Genomic DNA, 15,266 nt, shown 5'->3' with positions numbered 1-15,266 from the left:
CACCAGGCCCCTTGCATCTGCTCTCACGCCCAAAATGTTCCCCATCAGCCAAGATCCTCTTGGGGCGGTGGCATCTGCAATGAGGACGATGTCTCCAGGAGTGAGACTTCTCCTTGGTCTTTTCCACTTTTGTCTCTCTTGCATCATTGGTAAGTATTCAGCAATCCATCTCTTCCAAAAAAGTTCTGCAATATATTGTGCTTGCCTCCACCTCTTCCTGATGGACAGGTCACTATGGTCAAATAATCCTGGTGGCATGACTGGCTTGCCTTTTAACCCAGCCGACCACCTACTCTGAGGATTGCATCATCCATTACAGGATCTAGTCTGTACAGCGGACTCCCCTTGGAAATACTTTTGCAGCCACTCTTCAATAATGCAATTTCAGCTTTAAATATATGTTCTTGTACATACTGAATGATTGCATGTTCTGCTTTCAATATCTGCTCCAAACAAATGTACTTTCATGCGATGTTCCTCTGGAGAATGTGAAGTATCTCCACCAGGCCACCAGAGAAAGCGGAGAAAGTTGATATGCTTTCCAGAAACATGACCTTGGTGATACATTGCTTGAATATTGGCCATCACTGCAACAGGCTCTTGTCTGAATCGAACAAGGACCCCGATTAAAGAGTTTGTTAAATCAGGGCCCTGCAACAGCTGACAGTTCAGTGATGTCCCTCTGTATGCTGCTCCACAGTCAAAAACAACTCTTACCCTTTCTGGGATAATAAACCCCATGATGAGGAAGATACCACACATTTCCATCACTCTGCTTTAGTTGATTAGAAGGCACAAGCTCAGCATATCCTTGCTTCACCGTGTCATTTACAAATATAATGTATTGTTCCTTGAACTGACCATTCTTGACAAACTTTCTTTTCAAGCTCTGGAGATGCTGTTCTGCAATGCGACGATTGTTTGGCAGCAGGGGATTTTCCTCATTGAAAGGTAAGTCAATGCAATAATGGTCTCAAATTAACTTTGTGGTGTTGTTCATAACGTTCATAAACTTTACATTCTCTCTGGACATTTCAAGCTGCTTATCCAATGACGTCTCATTAGAGTCATAGTTAAACTGTTTAACCAGCATTTCCTGAAGATGTTCAACAGAGATTGTGTTTGATGTTACAGCAGAGTAATCACTTTTATTCCTGTTGCTCCCACCACGAAGTGGACCATTAATGACCCAACCAACTCTGGTTCTGACAGCACAAGGTCCCTCATCCTGGCTCTAGATTAGCTCCCAGGGCTCCATCACTTCTGGTGCATCCGTTCCAATGAGCAAATCAATGCCTTCATCAATGTCATGAAGCTTAACAGCCTTGAGATAGACCACTGTTCCAAATCTTCTTGTCGTGGAATATTGAGTGTGGAAACAGGCATATAACTCAATAAAATCATTCCTATTTATCCCAGACACTTCAAGACACTTACAATCTTCTTTTGACCCATTGTTCTTAACAAAATACTTGTCCTTTTACCCTTGCCAAACTATCTGTACAAAACGTTCCTGAACTCCCGGGATCCAAGAAAGCATATGCCTGCACAGTTTTGTTGCTCCGCTGGCTCTTGACTTTGACTGCAACAATAGAAAAAATTGAGGCATCTTTATGACCAGCCCCAATATGGCCACAAGTCTGAGACACTGAAGGTGAAACATTTGTTGAGCTCACAGACTGTTGATTGGAGGATACTCCATTTATCTGTTTTAGCCTCCACCCCATTTTCAAAAGCTCTGATAAAAGATCTGTATTGGAGAGGGTCTCCATCAAACACAGATATGTTCCTGGCTGGGAGGACAGCACACAGATTTTGTTGGACAAGCAAAGCAGCGATGTCATTTTGTTTTTGCATAATGTTTAAAACATCATTTTGATAGTTGTCAGTCAAAGCTTGGGTCTGATGGTGAGCATGTCCCATGTGCACTCCGTTTACAGTTTGCATCACGTGAACTGGAGCATCAGCCTTTAATGTCAGTTCATCCATTTGTTTACTTAGTCTTTGTTTAGGCTTAACAACTGCTGGTTGGAGTGATAGTTGAGAGTGTACTTTTTCAAAGCTCGTTTTTACACTTGAGATATTGGAGACACTATCTTCAGGATTTATTTCATCAGCATTGCATTGATCATCAGGAGTATCTTTATTTGGCTCAGCACGTGAATCCTGCGCATCAGAGAGCCATCCTTTTACCTTCTCAGTGAAATCACGATATTCTGTCATTTTGTCCGTGAAATATTTACTTTGTCTTTCAACTTCATCTTTGGGCAAAGGTAGACTCATAAAAGATTTATGGATTTATTCATACACCTTTTGGCCTGTTTGCATTTTTCGCTCCTTTTTTCCTGGAGTGTCATCACACTATATTCTATACCTTTAGCAGACATTTTAACAGTTCTTTTTGGCTTTTCAGTATCGAAGAGAGCAGGTTTACAAAACACACGATGATTATTGATCATCAGATCCTCTTCATTAAACAAACACACACTGCCGGACTTTTTATGCATGAATGAAGGCACGTGGTCATGCGTAAAGGTAGACGTGCGACATTCAACCGATTCCTTGTGAAATACTGTCAAACTCCACTCGTTTGGCCGTTTTCCATTACGGCTCTAAACAGTTATATCACTGACTCACCGGTTTCTTTTGAGCAGGTTGAACGTCCTGTGTGGTCTGATTGCGCCCTGTCGCCACCTCGGCTGAATCTAGAATATGCTTAATGTCCTTTGTCCACAAATCCACATCCAAGCGATCTGATAAGTCCACGATTGAAGAGTTCAAAGGCTGGTTTTTTACTTGATGTAGTGGGCGTTTGTCAACAAAGTAACAAAAAGTCAAAGTTCAAATCAAACAAAATCAAAAGACCACTGATGCACCGTGGGTTGTGGTGTACGCGGGTGGGAAAAACATCAGGTTTAAACAAGTATTAAAATTCAAGAAAAACCTGATTTATTTTTTGACTGAAGTCGAGCAAACACAGAACAAAGAAAATTTCCTGTGCCTCTCCCGCTCCGGTAAAAAACCATATGCCTAACCTGGTGCATGCTAAACCCTGCCGTGTGCTTACCTAAATTACCCATAGTGCCCCCTAGTGTGCATGAAACTAACAAAACAAATAATAAACTAACAAAACGCTAACAGAAATTTAATCATAATTAAATCAAAAATGAATAAATTTATCAAAAAATGAAATCTAAACACAGCACTAACATCTCCAACGGCACCCATTCACTGCAGAGCATCCATTGATGAGACACTGATGCAGTGCTACATTTCTACAAACCTGATGAAGACACAAACTCATCCTGATCTCTGATCTTCATCAGATGTTAATTTCTAACTGAACTGTTCCTAATGCTCCGCTGTATTTTCAGCATCATTCCACCAGTCTTCAGTGTCACATGATCTTCAGAAACCATGATAATATGCAGAGTTGTAGTGTTTGATGCTGTGTGTGTTTCAGCAGTGTCTGCAGGAGCCCCAGTGAAGCCGCAGACGTCCTCGTTCTTCACTCCTGCTCCCGGTCAGCTGTTCTCAGCGTCCGCTCCGAGCTCGTCCAGCGACACCTGGAAGTTCCTCCAGAGTCTGACCGTAGACTCTCAGCCCAAAGCAGCGTCCAGCAGCTTCACGAGTCAGAGCGCGGCTCCATCCGTCCTCACGCAGGACTTCCCCACCGTCAACCTGTCCGACCTGCACGACTTCAACAGCTTCATGTCCCACGATCAGATGAGCGCTCCGGCCGCAGCAGAGCCCGTCCAGAGCACCGCGGCTCCAGACTCCTTCAGCTCCGGACCCTTCCGAGTCGAGGCAGACGACGAGCTCCCAGAGTTCCCCAGCTTCTCTGAGGTGCATGGCTCCGACGTCGACAACATCAACATCGAGGATTTCCAAGCGCTGCTGGTCCAGAGCTGTCTTCCTGGAGAAGCGGGTCTGTCCGTGGGGAAGCCTGCGGCGAGCGAGGTGCAGGAGCAGGATCACGCTGGGAACAGCTCCACCTGGATGTCCTTCCCACCCAGCATCGCCAACCTCATCCACAACGAGAGCATGATGGAGAGCGCGGCCGCTCCGACCCCCCCCGCTGGCGTCCTGGACGACCTGGACATGCTGAGCTCCATCGACGACGACCGCTTCATGACCATCTTCACCAGCAGCAGCCAGGTCGGCTTCCTGTCCGGACACCCCACCTAGACAGCCAGTTTAATCCCATATATACAGCAGATTCATTCAGACTTTAGTGGCTTTAGCGGGTGGAGGCTTTCATGTAGTTATCTTTACCTTGTTCACCAGCCAAACTAGATGACTCTGTCTCTGAAAACACCCACAGTGCCTTACTGAGCGGCTCAGCCAATCACTGCGCAGAATCCCCATCTCATCCACCAATGACTGTCGAGAACACTGAACTCTAGTCCTCAGACAGTCATTGGCCCAGTGAGATATATTACACCGTCTACAGTAGAACCTACTTCACATATTAGTTTAATTCACTTAAAGGAACATTGCACAAAGTTTTCATTATTATATATATATATATATATATATTATTTAAACCGTAAACCTGTAGTGCAGCCAAACAATGAAAGGACTAATTAATCTTTTAATCAAATGAAGAGATAAAACGTTAACCGTTTAATGAGTGTTTAAAAATGTAAAGTAAATCATAAAAAAATTACAAATAAAAGGCAGCAGATGTCCTGAAAACAAACTTGTAATAAATTGTTGCTTATAAAAATTCATTGAATTAGACATGATTTATAATCAAGACTTTTATTACTACAAAAATGTTCTTTAACCAATAAAATGGAATGCAAAAAAAAAAAAAGTATAATTTGGAAACAATCTGATCTCATACGCCCCTAAAAATGTAATTTGTTAAATTGTGTAACTTTCATGATGATTTTAATTCATTAGACACGATTTGTGATTATTACTAAAATTGAATTAAACCATTGATACAGGATCCAGAAATATTTTTAAAAGGAATTGATGAAAAAACTCAAACGAATACGTTTCCTATTTAAAGGGAAGTGGTTTAAACCTAAATCATCGTGAGCACTAGTTAGTCGTCATGTTCCTCTAGTGTGTGTCCAGTGAGACGCTGAGCACTAGTTAGTCGTCATGTTCCTCTAGTGCGTGTGGGACGCTGAGTTCAGTCTCTGTTGTGGCTGGTGTTTGTCTTGTGTTGTCTGCTGGTTTATTCTGCGATCCGTTACACACACCGTGCAGGAGTTAATCTGACGATATCTGGCTGTTTGAGCCGAGTCTAGCACTGACAGCTGCGCTCACGTTCACAAGCTTGCAGAAGAGAAGTGTGCCACTGGAAGGACTTGTAAATAGCTGTAAACTATCAGATCTGAGGAGCATCTTCCTGTTGGTGAATGACATCACTGAGCAAGTGCTTCAGTCAGTCCCCTGCTGACGCTTCAATGCCATAACCCTTGATGATGTTCTGCTGTAACCCTAGCTGATCGTCTCACTGCAAGCATGCTTTGTGTTACGCATCACAAACATTAATCACTCTGCCTGCATGGATGTTTTGAGGCCTTGCTGCAGTTACACCTCCTGTTTGACATGATTTGAGTGTTTTACAATGAAATGTATGCTTTTGTACTATTATTTGAGCTGTAATAAATGTATTTACATCTCACAATTCTGACTATTTCATGATTCTGGGTCTGTTTTACATCTTTTAATTCTGAGTTTGTCTTAAAAATGTTTTTTTTCCCCTTGTAATTGAGTTTACATCGTGCAGTTGACTTTTCTGGTAATTTTGAGATTATATAAAGCAATTTTGACTTTTCTTGCAATTCAAAATTTTTCTTTTCATTTTAAGGTTATATCTTACAATTCTGCCTTTTCTTTTAATTCTCAGTTTACATCTTGCAGTTATGACTCTTGTTTCTCCGATTTATAATTTGCCGGATTTAGCATTTTTTTCTATAATATTACATCTTTATAACATTTATAACAATTATGTCTTTTCAGTTTACATATCGCAATTCTGATCTCGCTATTCTGACTTTCTCATAATTTGGAGTTTACATCTTGCTATTCTGACTTTTCTTTTAATTCTCGGTTTACATCTAGCCATTTAAACTTTTCTTGTAATTTTAAGTTTAAATCTCACAATTTAGATTTTTTTCTTGTATTTTAAATTTTACATCTTGCAATTCAGATATTTTCTTGTATTTCTCAGTTTAAATCTTGCAAGTCAGATCTTTTTCTTGTAATTTTAATTTTAAGCCTGGAACACACCAAGCCGACGGTCGGCCGACTAAGTTTCCTCAGTGTGTCCCGCACCGTCGGCTGAAATTGGTCCTCGTCGGTATTTCTTCTGCCGATTCGACTTGTTGAATCGGCGTCGGGCTGTCGGTGAAAGAGGGAACTCTGATTGGCTGTTCAGCTTAGTGAACGAGTCAGTGGACGGTACAGATAGAGGCTGTTCTAATGATATGTCATCTTACCTGATTGTTCCTTGGCGAATATTTCAATATTAACAGGAGAGGAGTGGAATAAAGAAAGTGTTTAGCAGGATTAATATTCAAAACAGTAAGCACACGCTGCTTTGTTTACGGTTTGTATAACTTCAGCCGGCAGCGCCAGTTTCCCTTTTTGAATGACGAATATAGACGAATATATCTGCAGAAATAGACGGTTGTCTCATTTACACGCAGGCGCAGAACGCGCATTCTACCTAACAGTCGGCAGTAGTTCTCTCGTGTGTTCAAGTGCAGCTTTTTACCCCGACGCGAGGTGACAACAAAGTTGGCTTTCATCAGCGCTAGTTCGTCGGCGTCGGCTTGGTGTGTTCCAGGCTTTACATCTCGCGATTCTGATTTTTTTCTTGTATTTCTCAGATTACATCTCGCGATTCTGATTTTCTTCTTGTATTTCTCAGATTACATCTCGCAATTCAGATTTTTTCATGTATTTCTCAGGTTACATCTCGCGATTTTGATTTTTTTTCTTGTATTTCTCAGGTTACATCTCGCGATTCTGATTTTCTTCTTGTATTTCTCAGATTACATCTCGCGATTCTGATTTTTTCTTGTATTTCTCAGATTACATCTCGCGATTCTGATTTTTTTCTTGTATTTCTCAGGTTACGTCTCGCGATTCTGATTTTTTTCTTGTATTTCTCAGGTTACGTCTCGCGATTTCTGGTTTTTTTCTTGTATTTCTCAGGTTACATCTCGCGATTCTGATTTTTTTCTTGTATTTCTCAGGTTACATCTCGCGATTCTGATTTTTTTCTTGTATTTCTCAGGTTACATCTCGCGATTCTGGTTTTTTTCTTGTATTTCTCAGGTTACATCTCGCGATTCTGGTTTTTTTCTTGTATTTCTCAGGTTACATCTCGCGATTCTGGTTTTTTTCTTGTATTTCTCAGGTTACATCGCGATTCTGATTTTTTTTCTTGTATTTCTCAGGTTACATCTTGCGATTCTGGATTTTTTCTTGTATTTCTCAGGTTACATCTCGCGATTCTGATTTTTTCTTGTATTTCTCAGGTTACATCTCGCAATTCTGATTTTTTTCTTGTATTTCCCAGGTTACATCTCGCGATTCTGATTTTTTTCTTGTATTTCTCAGGTTACATCTCGCGATTCTGGATTTTTTCTTGTATTTCTCAGGTTACATCTCGCGATTCTGATTTTTTCTTGTATTTCTCAGGTTACATCTCGCGATTCAGATTTTTTCTTGTATTTCTCAGGTTACATCTCGCAATTTAGATTTTTTTCCTGTAATTTTAATTTTACACCTCTCAGATTCTTTTCTTGTAATTTTTTTACATCTCAGTTCAGATTTTTTCTTGTATGTTTTAGCTTACATCTATCAGATTTTTTTTTTACATCTCTCAATTCAGATTTTTTTTTCTTGTAATTCTCAGTTTGCATAACACAATTCTTACTTTTCGTTTTAAGTGTACATCTTGTAATTTTCTTCATTATTCACACTACAACTGTGTTCACATCTCGGGATTGAGATTTCTTCCCTCATATTTCCGAGTTTTGATCTTGGAATGCAGTGCAGATCTGCTGTTCTGACATAATTTGAGGAGGATCTGCGTTGTGCAGAAGTGAACTACATTAACCCTTTATCATCTGACCTGTAGTAAAGGGAAACAACTGCTGTAATTCAGAGAATCACCGTTTGAAATCTCCTGGATTTATTTGGCAAAATGAACAGATGAACAAAACCAACCTTGTTGAATATAAAAGATGTTTTAAAAGAATAACTCAAATATCTCAAGCCCTTCAACATTTTGGCTGTATGTACACACGTTGACATGCAGTTTCTCCGTCACTGACATCACTAACTCAACAGAACGTTTCTACAAGACAAAAGTGCAGTTCCAAACTAAAGTAAAACAGAGAGGTGTTCGGCCGGGAGCGCAGCGGCTTCACGTCACCTCCTGGTTGGTGACCTTGTTGATGATGTGTGAGCGGCGAGGGACGCTCTCCAGGTCGAACATGCTCTCGTAGATGGTGGGGCAGATCTTCCAGCGGTTGTTGCGGTAGATGCCCAGGTGCGTGTAGACGTCAGGTTTGTAGTACATGACACACTTGACACCAGCGGCGCGGATGACAGAGTCCAGACGCATCACCTGCTCCTCGTCTGTGAAGTTCTGGTTGTAGACGCAGATGACGTGCCTGGGGTCGGAGCGCGGGTCTCTGGGACTCACTTTGGCGGAGTCGATCTTGGCGTCGAGCACGGCTCTGGCGATGCTCTCCCAGGCGCGGTCCACCTTGAAGCCCGTGTCCAGGTGCATCAGCCACTTCCCGTAGAGCACGCTGTGATTGAGCGCCAGCTCTCTGATGGTGTGGAAGCTGATGCTGCGGCCGCTCTCCAGCAGTGTCTCCCAGCTGTCCTGCAGACCCTCCACATCTCCGGTGTCCTTCCAGTACTGCGGCCCTCGGACCGCGATCCAGCCCACCGGGCCCTTGGCCCCACAGCGGCTCACCTGCGACGGCCTGTTGGACTCCAGCCAGCTGCTGAACTCCGCTCGGGGCGTCTTACAGGCGTCGAACACGATCCAGGGGTCCATGTCTGCAGCCATGGCCTCGGCGGCGTAGTCCTCGGCCGAGAGGAGCTCAGCGGGCCCCGGGGCCTCCTCCTCCGTCATACTGACTGCTGAGAGCCGCTGTGGGACACACAGAGACACAGCGTGCATCATTCACTGGGCAACGCTGCACTTACACTTCTGTTATACTTTAGAAACTCTTAAATTAAGACGTGTCTCACATTGGCAAGGTTATGTCTCATTACTCATTTAGACTGTTCTCTCAGTTTTGAGTCTGTATCAGAATACTGATCAGAATTCTTGGGTTAGCATCTCACGTGACACTTTTCCTCGAAATTGAGTTTGCATTTTTGAGCTTTTTCTCACTTTCAGTTTTCACTTTTTGCTCTCTGTTGAGTTTGTCTCAGAATTCTGTTTACTGAAGTTTTATCACATAATTTTCACTTCTTCCTCACAGAAATGATGTAGAGTTATTCTAGTTCGTTTATATTTCGTGACTGTGTTTATAAGAAAATTATCTTACTATTGTAAATCTATATCATAAAGAGTTGTGATGAAGTTTTCTCCTCAGAATTGGGTCAATGCTTCAGAATTCTGATTTCTGTTTTCGTTGGTAAATGTGACGGACTCTTTCTCTCTCAGTTCTGGTGTTCTGATGAGCTGCGAGCAGACACTGAAGAAGTGTTTTCTTCGGCTCTCACGGGATGTTTCTGTCACACTAAAGCGCACATCTCATCACAAACCCATTTAATATGCTCGATCTCGTATTAAACATATCAAAAGTGTAAAAGTCTCACTCTGATGTGTGTTTTTCTAGCAAAACTCTGCTGAGTCACTGCGCGGCTCTCACCCGCTTTCCGCCTCAACACTTCCGGTTTCCGCTTCGTCGTCGTCTTCTGGTTATTTCCTGTCGGCTCATTCCCGCGATGGATTGTGACGCGCTGATGTTTAACGAAAACAACAACAACAAAGATAATAAAAATGATATTTAATCTATACCGCATATCAAAGTTCAATTCTGAATACGTGTTTGTTTTAAGTAACTTAGTCTCGGGTTGTAACTGTATTGAAACACCCGGAAGCAGAAAGGAGCCCCGTAAAGCAGCGAGAACGCGCGCAGCAGAAAGCGCGCACACTGCGCCGTAAGATGTCGATAAGTGTCGCAGCGACGGCTCCGCGGGAGACAGCGGCTTCATCCTCCAGATCCGCGCGGGATGCCGAGCAAGAAGAAGAAATACAACGCCAGGTTTCCCCCGGTGAGACTCAAACACTCTCTCACACACACACACACGGGCTCAGAGGCACACACACACTACATGAGCGCGTTAACTGCGCGAGAGAAGTTAGGAGAGAAACGGTCGGCTAGCGGCTAAGAGTTAGCTTGCTAGTCGATCAGCGGGTTTAATCGGGTTTAATCTCAGACAGGCCGTCAGTTTGTGTCATGAGGGAGTGTATTGGATCACATTTACTCAAAACTAATGTTTTACTGAGAAGATGTGCTCATCGGAGGGTTAGTACGATTACTAGCTAACCTCTCTCTCTGTGTGTGTGTGTGTTGATCTAATGTGAAGTGTTTTACAGATGTTCAGACTGTGAGTGTGAACGTGCCTGTAGTACGAGATCTGATCCGGTTTGTTCAGCTGTTGTTGTTGACGTGGAGTCAGACATGTGCTTGTGTTGACATCTCTCACTTCTCACACACACACACACACACACATCACGCCTGACTGACTCTGGATTCTCTCACAGAGATGAAGCTTCTCACTGTCTCTCACTCAAGGGTCTTTGTGTTTGCTTCGCAGGCCAGGATTAAGAAGATCATGCAGACGGATGAAGAAATCGGCAAAGTGGCCGCAGCAGTTCCTGTCATCATCTGTATCCTTCGACTCTCACAGCAGAAAATCAAGATTGTGTGCCGTAGACCTCGACGCTACAAGCACATCCAGATCTTTTGTTTCCATAACGTCCTCTTTTGTAGTTTTAAGTGCTTTATACAATGCAGCTCCAATTTAAGGAATAGTTCACCCAAAATCATAAATCTGCTCAACCTCAGTTCATCTGAGATCAGGATGAGTTTGTGTCTTCATCAGGTTTGTAGAAATGTAGCACTGCATCAGTGTCTCATCAATGGATGCTCTGCAGTGAATGGGTGCCGTCAGAATGAGAGTCTGATAAAAACATCACAATAATCCACAGCACTCCAGTCCATCAGTGAACATCTGGAGAAGACAAAAGATGAAACACATCTATAATAACACTTCCTCCTGTGAAAAGTCACTCGCGTATTTGTTTAGAGCTGTTTAAACACTGCTTGATCTGTGCAGATTTCTCTCCTGATTCGGACCAGAACACCTAAGAGTGTCTGTCAAACGTGTGTTTCAGTCTCGTTATATCTGCTCTTTCCTTGACTGTGGTTTGAGCTCGTGCTCTGGAGCTCTTCCTGGAGTCTCTGCTGACCAAAGCGTGTCACGTCACACAGTCACGCAACGCCAAGACCATGACCACCTCACACCTGTGAGTCTCAGCCGGCACCTGTGTGTCCTTCCAGCCGCTCCCGGCCCAGTTCCTCATGCGTGTGTGTGTGTGTGTGTGTGTGCAGGAAGCAGTGCATCGAGCTGGAGCAGCAGTTTGACTTCCTGAAGGATCTGGTGGCGGCGGTTCCTGACATGCAGGGCGAGGGAGAGGAGAACCACACGGAGGGAGAGAAGATCCCACGCAGGTCGGAGCGCAGTCTGAAACACGTTGGTGTGTGTGTGCGCGCGCTTATAGCCAAAGTGTGTGTGTGTATGTGTGTGTGTTTCAGAGGTCGTAAGCCCGGCTCAGGACGTAAGAACGGCAGAGCTGGAGCCAAAGGCAAAGACAAGAAACTCTCAGGCACTGAATCGGAGCAAGAGGTAAAGGGGGCTGTGTGACACTGTATCCCACAATGCAATGCTCTCTTTACCTTGACTCATTTCCTGGAATATAAGTTTTTAACATGCTGTAATTTATATTGCAAAGCAACATATTTAATCAAGCGTGCAAAATCTGCTCAAAACGTGTGTGACTACACTAGCATGTTTTATTTTGTGTTTAGGATGATTCAGAGGACAGTGAGACAGACGGAGAGGAGGATGAGGATTCGTCTCAAACCAGCACAAACACACAGCCTGCAGTGTTCTTCCACAGGTACAGCTCAGACCACCACAGACTATCCCAGACCATCACAAACGACCTCATACCTCCCTAAACCACCACAGACCATCACAAACCACCCCAGAACACCACAAACCACCTCAGACCATCACAAACACCCATAGACTACCTCAGACCTCTCCAGAACACCCCAAACCACCGCAGACCATCACAAACACCCATAGACTACCTCAGACCTCTCCAGAACACCCCAAACCACCGCAGATCACACCAGACGTCCACAGACCTCCCCAGACCTCCTCAGACCACATCAGACCAGCACCTCACTGGTTAACTGCATGTCCTGTGCTCTGGTTGAGTTTCATCCTGTCAGAATGTTGTATCAGAGCACTGTATATAAACTGTCCATGCATTTGAGTTGAATCTAAACTAATAAACGTAATGAGATCATATTTGTCCATCTTACAGAATTGAAACAGGTCAGATCTGTGCACTTTAAAAAAAAAAAAAGGCATCTTCTTTCCTGGGAGTGGATGATAAATCGTTGTTTTTCTGAAAGCATTAGTATTAGGGATGGTCTCTGGGATGAGTCTGAGCTCAGCTCTGAACAGCAGATGGCGCTGTGTGCTTCAGAAACAGCTGTACTCTGCTCACTTCCTGTTCCTCACATCACTTCAGCCTAAACTCATCACTGATCTATTTAACCCTTACATGACTTCTTCGAGCTCGAGAGCGCCACCTGCTGCTAAACTCAGAACATTCAGAACATCTAATCCATTTACCATCCTGTTTGAGCTTATTACATAATCATTTTCAGATGCAGTTATTAATCAGCCTGAATCTTGATACATCACTACATTTATACAGTTTAAATATGAACATGCTTATTTTAGCCTACTATTGTAGTTTATATACCGTTCTGTGTGCTAACGGTCTCTGTGTGTGTGTGTGTCTCTCTCTCTCTCTCTCTCTCTGTGTGTGTGTGTGTGTCTCTCTCTCTCTCTCTCTCTGTGTGTGTGTGTCTCTCTCTCTCTCTCTCTCTCTGTGTGTGTGTGTCTCTCTCTCTCTCTCTCTCTCTCTGTGTGTGTGTGTGTCTCTCTCTCTCTCTCTCTCTGTGTGTGTGTGTGTCTCTCTCTCTCTCTCTCTCTCTCTCTCTCTCTCTCTGTGTGTGTGTGTGTGTGTCTTTCTCTGTGTGTGTGTGTGTGTGTGTGTGTGTCTCTCTCTCTCTCTCTCTCTCTCTCTGTGTCTGTGTGTGTGTGTGTCTCTCTCTCTCTCTCTCTCTCTGTGTCTGTGTGTGTGTGTGTGTGTCTCTCTCTCTCTGTGTGTCTGTGTCTCTCTCTCTCTCTCTCTCTCTCTGTGTCTGTGTGTGTGTGTGTCTTTCTCTGTGTGTGTGTGTGTGTGTGTGTGTGTGTGTGTGTGTGTGTCTCTCTCTCACTCTCTCTCTCTGTGTCTGTGTGTGTGTGTGTGTGTGTGTGTGTGTCTCTCTCTCTCTGTGTCTGTGTGTGTGTGTGTGTGTGTGTGTGTGTGTCTCTCTCTCACTCTCTCTCTGTGTCTGTGTGTGTGTGTGTGTGTGTGTGTGTCTCTCTCTCTCTCTCTCTCTCTCTGTGTCTGTGTGTGTGTGTCTTTCTCTGTGTGTGTGTGTGTGTGTCTCTCTCTCTCTCTGTGTCTGTGTGTGTGTGTGTGTGTGTGTCTCTCTCTGTGTCTGTGTGTGTGTGTGTGTGTGTGTGTCTCTCTCTCTCTCTTTCTCTCTGTGTGTGTGTGTGTGTGTGTGTGTCTCTCTCTCTCTCTCTCTCTCTGTGTCTGTGTGTGTGTGTGTGTGTGTGTGTGTCTCTCTCTCTCTCTCTCTGTGTGTGTGTGTGTGTGTGTGTGTGTCTCTCTCTCGCTCTCTCTGTGTGTCTGTGTGTGTCTCTCTCTCTCTCTCTCTCTCTCTCTGTGTGTGTGTGTGTGCAGGGAGGCGGCGCTGCAGTGTGTTCCGGTGAGCTCCCAGCAGGTGGCGCTGCTGCCGGCCGTCCCACACAAGAACGAGGAGGAGGATGAGGAGGACTACGACTCATAGCTGCTCTCTTCTCTCCTCTCCTCTCCTCTCTGTGGACCGAGGCACAGACGAGCACCTCAGCACCCCTAGCTTCTCGTCTAGATGTGTTTTAAGTTGTTTTAATCTTATTTTATGGTCCAGGAGCAGCTGAGGTGTTTGTGGAGAAGCGAGAGTCCTTCAGTTCTTCAGTGGCTCATGTTTCTGATGTTTTAAGCTAGTTTTATGATTACAGCTCGTCTGTCGTCTGGCGGTGCTGTCGTGCAGGTTTGAACTCCTGTTTCAGACACACTCGGTTCATTTCCCCGGACGAGGCACATGTGTATCGATGGTTTCCTCTGTTTTATGTTTTGGACTCTTTTATTGTCTGCTGTGAAGCTGGAGAGAGTCTCGTGACTTCTCTCGTCTGTTCACTTTTAACATGCTCTTGATTTTGTATGAGTGAAATAAACTTGAGGTTTCAGTAATGTGCTCTTTCATTGTTTGTCCTGGCTAATAATATAAACTAACATTAGATCCAATCACATCAGTGCTGGTTAAAAACTGCTGACAGCACTCCGAAGAAAATGTCCGGTAGAGAGATATTAACACTTAGCAGATGCTGTTAGCTGAAGCAAATTAGATAATCATCATGTTCAAGGGATGGTTTAGATCATTTACCATTAACTAATGCATGTGTGTGTGTGTGTGGTCCTACAGATGAGGGTCTCTTTCTAAGTCAGGAAACAAGTCTGATCTACGGTAATCTTTTCTTTAACAGTGTCAGTAAATGAGGGAATATCTGCTGGTTCCTCTAGACGTCAGACATCTCCACCTGTGATAGGACAGTTCTGTTGTGTTGAAATGTTCACAGAATTAGAAACAGAGCTGTTTTCCTCCGGTGTGTGAGTGAATGTTCAGGTGTTTCTCCTCCACAGGAGCACCTTCATCTGTGGAACACAAAACTCTGACTCATTTATTCCTCGCTCTTTTACTCGTGGTGCTGGGTTTGAGGAATGTGGTAGAGATGGAGGAAACCATCAAAGATCAGACGAACGGAAAGCTCTCTCTGGACAGAATGAGACTCATGCTCCCTCA

At 43.8% G+C, this 15,266-nt stretch overlaps 3 protein-coding genes across 4 annotated transcripts in view; 2 read left to right on the top strand and 1 right to left on the bottom strand.

Annotated features, from left to right (window-relative positions):
• rela (v-rel avian reticuloendotheliosis viral oncogene homolog A) overlaps window positions 1–4,819 on the top strand; it is a 35,282-nt gene extending 30,463 nt beyond the window's left edge. The window contains exon 11 of the mRNA XM_059505749.1: window positions 3,464–4,819. Within this exon, the coding sequence (XP_059361732.1) occupies window positions 3,464–4,188 (725 nt within the window). The 3' untranslated portion in view covers window positions 4,189–4,819. The remainder of the gene's footprint in view (window positions 1–3,463) is intronic.
• A 3,325-nt stretch (window positions 4,820–8,144) lies between these two features.
• c2h11orf68 (chromosome 2 C11orf68 homolog) lies at window positions 8,145–9,168 on the bottom strand. The gene has a single exon (XM_059505746.1). It carries the CDS (start codon window positions 9,122–9,124, stop codon window positions 8,402–8,404), a length of 723 nt encoding a protein of 240 aa, XP_059361729.1. The 5' UTR covers window positions 9,125–9,168; the 3' UTR covers window positions 8,145–8,401.
• A 952-nt stretch (window positions 9,169–10,120) lies between these two features.
• Window positions 10,121–14,463, top strand: LOC132099399 (dr1-associated corepressor-like). 2 transcript variants are annotated; one of them, XM_059505748.1, is made up of 7 exons: window positions 10,121–10,278; window positions 10,825–10,897; window positions 11,443–11,536; window positions 11,622–11,741; window positions 11,826–11,916; window positions 12,099–12,190; window positions 14,108–14,463. In XM_059505748.1, the coding sequence occupies exons 1-7, from the start codon at window positions 10,237–10,239 to the stop codon at window positions 14,211–14,213; spliced, it is 618 nt and encodes a 205-aa protein (XP_059361731.1). In that variant the 5' UTR covers window positions 10,121–10,236; the 3' UTR covers window positions 14,214–14,463. The 2 variants fall into 2 exon arrangements, with proteins under 2 accessions (XP_059361731.1, XP_059361730.1); XM_059505747.1 differs by lacking the exon at window positions 10,121–10,278 and adding an exon at window positions 10,392–10,532.
• Window positions 14,464–15,266: the final 803 nt, after the last annotated feature.

The sequence above is a fragment of the Carassius carassius genome, chromosome 2 (assembly GCF_963082965.1).
Source record: "Carassius carassius chromosome 2, fCarCar2.1, whole genome shotgun sequence".
NCBI classification, from domain to species: domain Eukaryota; kingdom Metazoa; phylum Chordata; class Actinopteri; order Cypriniformes; family Cyprinidae; genus Carassius; species Carassius carassius.
Note: the sequence above shows the minus strand (reverse complement) of the source record. Positions and strands in the feature narration are given on the sequence as shown.

Bases quoted from the DNA above. Each gene is read 5' to 3' on its own strand.
- LOC132099399 (XM_059505747.1), top strand. From the start codon at position 10,464: ATGAGGGAGTGTATTGGATCACATTTACTCAAAACTAATGTTTTACTG. The intron at 10,533-10,824 runs GTTAGTACGATT...TTTGCTTCGCAG, and splicing joins GAAGATGTGCTCATCGGAGG to GCCAGGATTAAGAAGATCAT. The intron at 12,191-14,107 runs GTACAGCTCAGA...GTGTGTGTGCAG, and splicing joins CCTGCAGTGTTCTTCCACAG to GGAGGCGGCGCTGCAGTGTG.
- c2h11orf68 (XM_059505746.1), bottom strand. From the start codon at position 9,124: ATGACGGAGGAGGAGGCCCCGGGGCCCGCTGAGCTCCTCTCGGCCGAG.